General features: G+C 43.8%; 1 protein-coding gene across 1 annotated transcript; it reads right to left on the bottom strand.

Moving 5' to 3' along the window:
- Positions 1-921: 921 nt before the first annotated feature.
- nim1kb (NIM1 serine/threonine protein kinase) lies at positions 922-7,730 on the bottom strand. The gene is made up of 4 exons (XM_008424736.2): positions 6,979-7,730; positions 6,211-6,486; positions 5,011-5,279; positions 922-2,384 (listed from the first exon to the last, which is right to left on the bottom strand). Exons 2-4 carry the CDS (start codon positions 6,482-6,484, stop codon positions 1,620-1,622), a joined length of 1,308 nt encoding a protein of 435 aa, XP_008422958.1. The 5' UTR covers positions 6,485-6,486; positions 6,979-7,730; the 3' UTR covers positions 922-1,619.
- Positions 7,731-7,782: the final 52 nt, after the last annotated feature.

The raw sequence follows: 7,782 nt of genomic DNA, 5'->3' as shown, positions 1-7,782 counted from the left end.
TTTTTTTTTTTCCCCCTAGAAATAAACTTTTGAAATTAAACAACATAAGAAATGGTCCATGAGTGGGAAAAAAAAGACTCCGTTTTCCAGGAAATGAATAGAAAGTTTCATATTAATCTCACAAATTTCTAAGTTTATTTCTAGAAACWAATTGCTTGACATCTTCCAAATCGACTCCGGAAACAAAGTTTTTTGTCTTTTCTTTTCACGCAAATGTTTTCTTGAGAGGATTATGGACCACTTATGATGTGTAACCATGGCAACAATGCATTGCATTGTTTTTTACAACTTCACAGCTGGTTGAGCATTTTAAAAGCTCAATCAATAGCTGAGCTGCTACTTTCTTAAAGAGGAGCAGCAAKAGCAAAGGAGCAGGATTAGCAAAGCCAGTTAGCTGATGATGTCATCCAGGAAATGCTACGTCTCTGCTGTCCAGATATTGAGCTGTTAGTCAGAGGCATCTTGAGATTCGCTGCGACACYAACTGCTACTGGAGATGATTCCTGTCCACAGCGTCAGTTTGAATATATTAGTTAGAAAAACTATTTCTGAATTTACTTCTTTTTTTTTGTTGGATTGTCATAAAATTCAAACAAAATGSTTTTGAAAAAGAAACACTTCAAATTTCAACTTTCACCTTTGACCTCACATTCACTTTATTTCTCATTTTTCAGGCACTTTCACATAAATAAAGACAGAAAAGTTTCCAGCGCTGAACTCAGGAGTATAAAACATGAATCTAAGYCGTTAAAGGAGAAAGAACCGTTGAACGTTTTCGTTCTTCCATTTGGGTCTCAAATGTTTCTCAAAACAAACCAGAGCATTTAAAAAAAAAAACAACACCACCCAGCCGTTTTTTGGCAATAAATTAAACTTTTCTTGGTGTCTGGAAAAGGAGCCATTTAAAAAAAAAAAAACTCCTGAATGTAACTTCTCTGTTCGTTACCTAGCAACCCCAGTCCAGTTCCGCTTGTTACCTAGCAACCCAAGTGGAGCTTGGAGAGCTCAGATGTACCAAGAGGCCCAGTTGGTTTAATTTGATAAATTCAGAGAAGAGAGCAGAAGGCAGAACCCTGATCAAGATGGAGGAAGGATTTTCCTGCACTTACTCTGATTGGCCAGTAGGCGGCGTTGCAGGAAGTTACATGTAAAAGTCCAAAGAAGAGACTTTTATTTAGATGTTCCACCAATACGCAAGAAAGAGTTTAGAATTGGTTGAACTGARCAATTGAGCTAATGTTTGTTTAGTGATTTTGCTAATGTTAGCATTTAGCGCACTTAGCTTGCGATAAGTTATTTTTTCTGATTAACTTCCAGAGCAGTAATGTACCTGGCTGTTTTGTAAACTTTCAGTCAAATAAAGTTTATCAAAAAAAAAAAAAGAAAAGAAAAGAAAGACATGATTGGTCCATGCAATGGGCTGTGCAGGAGGCTCCACTTCTGCTTTTCATTTTGTGTTCTGTTGTATAATTGTGGATCTGTTTGCGGCCATTTTCAGGTGCAGGTGTAAACGTTGAGTTGGGGGGCGTGGCCAGCAGCAGCTTGTTTGTAATTAAAGACTAAGCTCTTGTTATCTAGGAATGATTTGATTAGGCCACAGACCGACCCGTARAGGTCCGTTATGACAGCACACAGAACTTGGAGGTGTGCCTGAGGCCCCTGTAGGCCCGCAGCCCCTCCCTCTTGGGGTCCCTCACCATGCCGCGGACCACGGGCGGCGAGTCGCAGCCCCACCTCTTCTGCGCGCGGTGCAGCAGGATGCGGTAGACGCCGGTGACGGGGCTGCGGCTGTCCGTCAGCTGGTGGTTGCGGAGGTGTTCGGCGGTGAAGCCCAGCTCCTCCAGGGAGCTCCGCACCTCCTCCTCCATCTCCTCGTCCTCCGGGTTCCCGCGCTCCGACTCCAGCAGGCTCTGCAGCGGGCCGGGCGGCTCCGGCGGCACCAGCGCCCAGGGGAACTCCACGGGCAGCAGCCAATCGCAGCCCAGCATCTGGTCGATGGCGTAGCGCTCGGCAGGGACCGGCTTCAGGATGCCCCTGATGAGCCGCTGGCAGGGGCCCGGCACCCAGGGCGGGATGGCGTAGCTGGCCTCCAAGATGCAGCGCCGCAGCTTGCCCATGGTGTCGGCCCGGAACGGCATGSTGCCGGTCACCATGAAGAACAGCAGGACCCCCATGGCCCAGACGTCCACCGGCGGGCCCAGGTAGCTGTCGTCCCTGAACAGCTCCGGGGCGGCGTACGGCGGCGAGCCGCAGAAYGTGTCCAGCGCGCTGCCGCGGCTCGCCACGCGCGTGCTGAAGCCGAAGTCTGCGACTTTGACGCAGCCGTCGGAGGTGAACAGAACGTTCTCCGCTTTCAGGTCGCGGTGGATGATGTTCAAGTTGTGCTGAAAGGAAAAAACGGAGACGGGTTGGACTGGAAGGATAACAAGTCATAAACCCAAATGATAAACGATAATGTTTCTGTTTTAACTGTTTGCTCTAAAACTGCCTATTAGATAAACATGTTTCATGTCAAATCATAGCTTATATATTCTGAACAATAAAAATCATCTATTTTCTTGATCTTGTGTTTCTGTTTTCTGGTGGACATTTTTCAAAATGGCCGCCGTGGTTGCAATGGAGAATATATGTCCACTTGGTTACTGCCAGTGGAGGGACTCAGCTCAAGAGTTAGCTTCACTCACCACTAATTCACTCAACAACAGTCTTAGCGTCCGGTAAGTTTCTACACTAAACATTAGCAAGGCTAATGCTAAACACATAAAGATATTAGCAGGAGCTAGCACTAAGGTGCTAAATCATCAAAAGCTAACGCTAAATTGCTACACATAAAGTTTCGTATGTAGCGCTACCGAAGCTAAACGGGCGACATTAGCTTTCTTTATGTCATGTGACAAGAACTGATTGGCTGATGTAGCTGCAGGAAGCTAACTGTCACATTGAGTAACTCTACTGTTGTTTTTATTGTTTTCAGCTTTAGCATTAGCATCCGATAAATACCATACTGATTTAGCACTTTAGCATTAGCAGAACTATTGTTTATGATTAGCGGTTCAGGGTTAGCCACTGATTGGTTCCTATATTTCTAAAAACAGCAGTTGGAGCTAAAGGTTTCTGAAGAATCGCCCACCATGTACTTGACGGCAGAGAGGATCTGGGCGAAGGTGATCTTGCTGGTGTTGTCGCACAGCTTCCCCTCGCTGCAGATCCGGTTGTGCAGATCTCCTCCTCCGGCGTACTCCAGCACCAGGAAGAGGCGGCTGGGCGTCTCCACCACCTCGTACAGCCGGATCACGTTGGGGTGCTGCAGGCACTCCATGCTGCTGATCTCCCTGGACAGCAGCCGCTGGGCCTGGACGTCCAGCCGCGTCCGGTCCAGGATCTTCAGAGCCACTTTGTCTGTTTGCAGGACGACACGAGGAGTGGAGCAGCAGATARATTAATTAATAAAAATKGAAAAATTCAAGATGGCCGCCATGGTCATCAATGAAATGGTGCCAATATTTACCACCTAGATGAATAATTTTGTGTCAAGTGACATATGATTGGACCCATATTATTCATCTTTTGTTATTTTTCAAAATGGCCACCATGGTTGTCATTGAGAATTTTTGCTCTTACATTGTCAAATACATGAATGTGTTTCATAACATACATGTTTTGAACAACAATAATCATGTTTTGAACAACAATCATGTTTTGAACAATAATCATGTTTTGAACAACAATCATGTTTTGAACAATAATCATGTTTTGAACAATAATCATGTTTTGAACAATAATAATCATATTTTCTTGATCTTGTTTCTTTTTGCTGGTGGACATTTTTCAAAATGGCTGCCATGGTTGCAATGCACAACATATTTATGTCCATAGTAGTTATCGCCAGTGGTGAACACAGCTAACCAAAGAGTTAGCTTCACTAACTAGTTTAACGCTACACTCCAAAACACATGAAAAAGTTAGCAAAAGCTAATGCTAACCACAAAAAATGTTTTTGTGAAAGCTAACACTAAACTGCTACGCATGTAAAAGTTAGCAGAAGTTAATGCTAACCATTAAGACGACTGTCACATGGTATGTTTAACTTATTACCAAAGTTGAAAAGTAATAATATGCAGCAAATTCAGAAAAANGTGTCCAGCGCGCTGCCGCGGCTCGCCACGCGCGTGCTGAAGCCGAAGTCTGCGACTTTGACGCAGCCGTCGGAGGTGAACAGAACGTTCTCCGCTTTCAGGTCGCGGTGGATGATGTTCAAGTTGTGCTGAAAGGAAAAAACGGAGACGGGTTGGACTGGAAGGATAACAAGTCATAAACCCAAATGATAAACGATAATGTTTCTGTTTTAACTGTTTGCTCTAAAACTGCCTATTAGATAAACATGTTTCATGTCAAATCATAGCTTATATATTCTGAACAATAAAAATCATCTATTTTCTTGATCTTGTGTTTCTGTTTTCTGGTGGACATTTTTCAAAATGGCCGCCGTGGTTGCAATGGAGAATATATGTCCACTTGGTTACTGCCAGTGGAGGGACTCAGCTCAAGAGTTAGCTTCACTCACCACTAATTCACTCAACAACAGTCTTAGCGTCCGGTAAGTTTCTACACTAAACATTAGCAAGGCTAATGCTAAACACATAAAGATATTAGCAGGAGCTAGCACTAAGGTGCTAAATCATCAAAAGCTAACGCTAAATTGCTACACATAAAGTTTCGTATGTAGCGCTACCGAAGCTAAACGGGCGACATTAGCTTTCTTTATGTCATGTGACAAGAACTGATTGGCTGATGTAGCTGCAGGAAGCTAACTGTCACATTGAGTAACTCTACTGTTGTTTTTATTGTTTTCAGCTTTAGCATTAGCATCCGATAAATACCATACTGATTTAGCACTTTAGCATTAGCAGAACTATTGTTTATGATTAGCGGTTCAGGGTTAGCCACTGATTGGTTCCTATATTTCTAAAAACAGCAGTTGGAGCTAAAGGTTTCTGAAGAATCGCCCACCATGTACTTGACGGCAGAGAGGATCTGGGCGAAGGTGATCTTGCTGGTGTTGTCGCACAGCTTCCCCTCGCTGCAGATCCGGTTGTGCAGATCTCCTCCTCCGGCGTACTCCAGCACCAGGAAGAGGCGGCTGGGCGTCTCCACCACCTCGTACAGCCGGATCACGTTGGGGTGCTGCAGGCACTCCATGCTGCTGATCTCCCTGGACAGCAGCCGCTGGGCCTGGACGTCCAGCCGCGTCCGGTCCAGGATCTTCAGAGCCACTTTGTCTGTTTGCAGGACGACACGAGGAGTGGAGCAGCAGATARATTAATTAATAAAAATKGAAAAATTCAAGATGGCCGCCATGGTCATCAATGAAATGGTGCCAATATTTACCACCTAGATGAATAATTTTGTGTCAAGTGACATATGATTGGACCCATATTATTCATCTTTTGTTATTTTTCAAAATGGCCACCATGGTTGTCATTGAGAATTTTTGCTCTTACATTGTCAAATACATGAATGTGTTTCATAACATGCATGTTTTGAACAACAATAATCATGTTTTGAACAACAATCATGTTTTGAACAATAATCATGTTTTGAACAACAATCATGTTTTGAACAATAATCATGTTTTGAACAATAATCATGTTTTGAACAATAATAATCATATTTTCTTGATCTTGTTTCTTTTTGCTGGTGGACATTTTTCAAAATGGCTGCCATGGTTGCAATGCACAACATATTTATGTCCATAGTAGTTATCGCCAGTGGTGAACACAGCTAACCAAAGAGTTAGCTTCACTAACTAGTTTAACGCTACACTCCAAAACACATGAAAAAGTTAGCAAAAGCTAATGCTAACCACAAAAAATGTTTTTGTGAAAGCTAACACTAAACTGCTACGCACGTAAAAGTTAGCAGAAGTTAATGCTAACCATTAAGACGACTGTCACATGGTATGTTTAACTTATTACCAAAGTTGAAAAGTAATAATATGCAGCAAATTCAGAAAAAYTGATTGTGAAGAAAGAAACAGACTGAGACAAAGTTCATCCAAAATATTAAAACTGGGAACATTTTAATAATTGGTTAAAAATGGCGGCCATCTTGAAAAATGACAGTCATCTCGAAATTCAAGAGGCTAATGGACGACTGCTAATTGCTAATATATCCACACTTGACAGATAGCAGGTGAGGTTCTGATGGTACCTTTGGTCAGGGCGTGGAACGCCAGTTTGACCCTGGAGAAAGTCCCGTAGCCGATCTCCCCTCTGACCTTGTAGAAGCCCACCCTGCGGCCGATGATCAGCTCCTTGATGGTCTTCTCGTCTTTGCACATGGCCGCCGTCAGCTTCTGCAGCGGCGTGAGGCGCAGCGCGTCGTCGGGCCGCTCCTCCTCATGGCCGCCGTCCGAGCTGTCCGTCAGGCTGTACAGGCTGTGGCTCAGYYTGGTGCGGGTCAGCTGGTACTGGCTTCCAGGCATCGCTGCGAAACAGAGACRCCGACGGACTCAGAACCGCCCTGGAGCCGTGCAAAAGTCTTAAACCGCCCAGCATTTCTGTTTGTTTTTCTTCTAAACAGCCAGAAACATAACTTTTGGAACTTTGTTCACATGTTGTTTATTTTAATACATCATATATAGAAGACATTAATCASCCTTAATATATATTTTATTGCACAATCTAGTTCAAGGTTAAGATTATTTACTAAGTTTATTATGTAATTACATGTAATTCACACTCCGACCACTAGATGGTATCAAAGCACTTCTAATATGAGTCATATTTATCAACCAATAAAGAGAGTATTTACACACCATCTAGGATGTATTCATAACACAATAGGTATGATGCTAATTAGCATCACTCGTCCACAGAGGAATATAGTTTGTTTGGTGATTATTTTTGGATTCAGATCCATTAATAATCCCAAACAAGCTTCAAGTTTTTACAACCAGGTTAAAAGTAAAGATCTCACCAGCTGTCCAAACCGCCCGTCTTCTTCAGAACATGGCCGTGGACGGAGTCCTCTCCAAACAGTCCGGTCCAGACGGACCCAGAGAACCAGAAYCTTCTCACATGCTGAGGTCAGAGCAWCACSGCCTCAACCTGTTTCCTCTCCAACAGAGAGCCGAGACTGTCGACCCAACACACGGCAGACAGGTGAGGAGGAGGAGACGACGCCACAGGCCACGCCTCTTCATCCCTCCAGCAATGGACGGCGGCCAAGATGGTGTCCATGACCGCTAATCCTGTGTGAGTTCAACTCTGACCCGCCACTTTTAAACCGAAACAAGCAAAAGCTTYTGGTTCTGTCAGCATTTTGTGTTTCTAAATCATCAGAATGTGGGATATGACTGAGGTCAGGTGGGAGGAAACGAGGCGCTTCATTCCCCGGAGGCTCGGTTGGAGATGAACCGTTATGCAACGGCATTAGCCGATGTTCTCGTCCAGATTAGAGGAGAGTCCAGTTTAGAGCGCGGCTGCAGAGCAGAGGTCAACAGATTAGAGGGAACAAGATCAGAGCCTGGCTGGAGAGCAGCTCATTCAGGTGGGAACACCTGGGGAGCAACGTGGCTCCGATGAGCAGCGACTCATCGTTKAGTTCGTCTTAGTAACCAAATAATATGACGACTAATCAGACTGAAAGAAAAAATTACAATTACAGATTAAAAACTACACAGCAAAAGGTGCTAAATAATTTATTTCCTTTTTTTTTTAGCAAATTTGAATCAGGTGAAGCTAAACAGCCTCTTCAGGAGTTCTGGATAAAATAAAAATA

The sequence above is a fragment of the Poecilia reticulata genome, linkage group LG12 (genome assembly GCF_000633615.1).
Source record: "Poecilia reticulata strain Guanapo linkage group LG12, Guppy_female_1.0+MT, whole genome shotgun sequence".
NCBI lineage: Eukaryota > Metazoa > Chordata > Actinopteri > Cyprinodontiformes > Poeciliidae > Poecilia > Poecilia reticulata.
The sequence above is the reverse complement of the archived record's forward strand: the minus strand, read 5'-3'. Positions and strand labels throughout refer to the sequence as shown.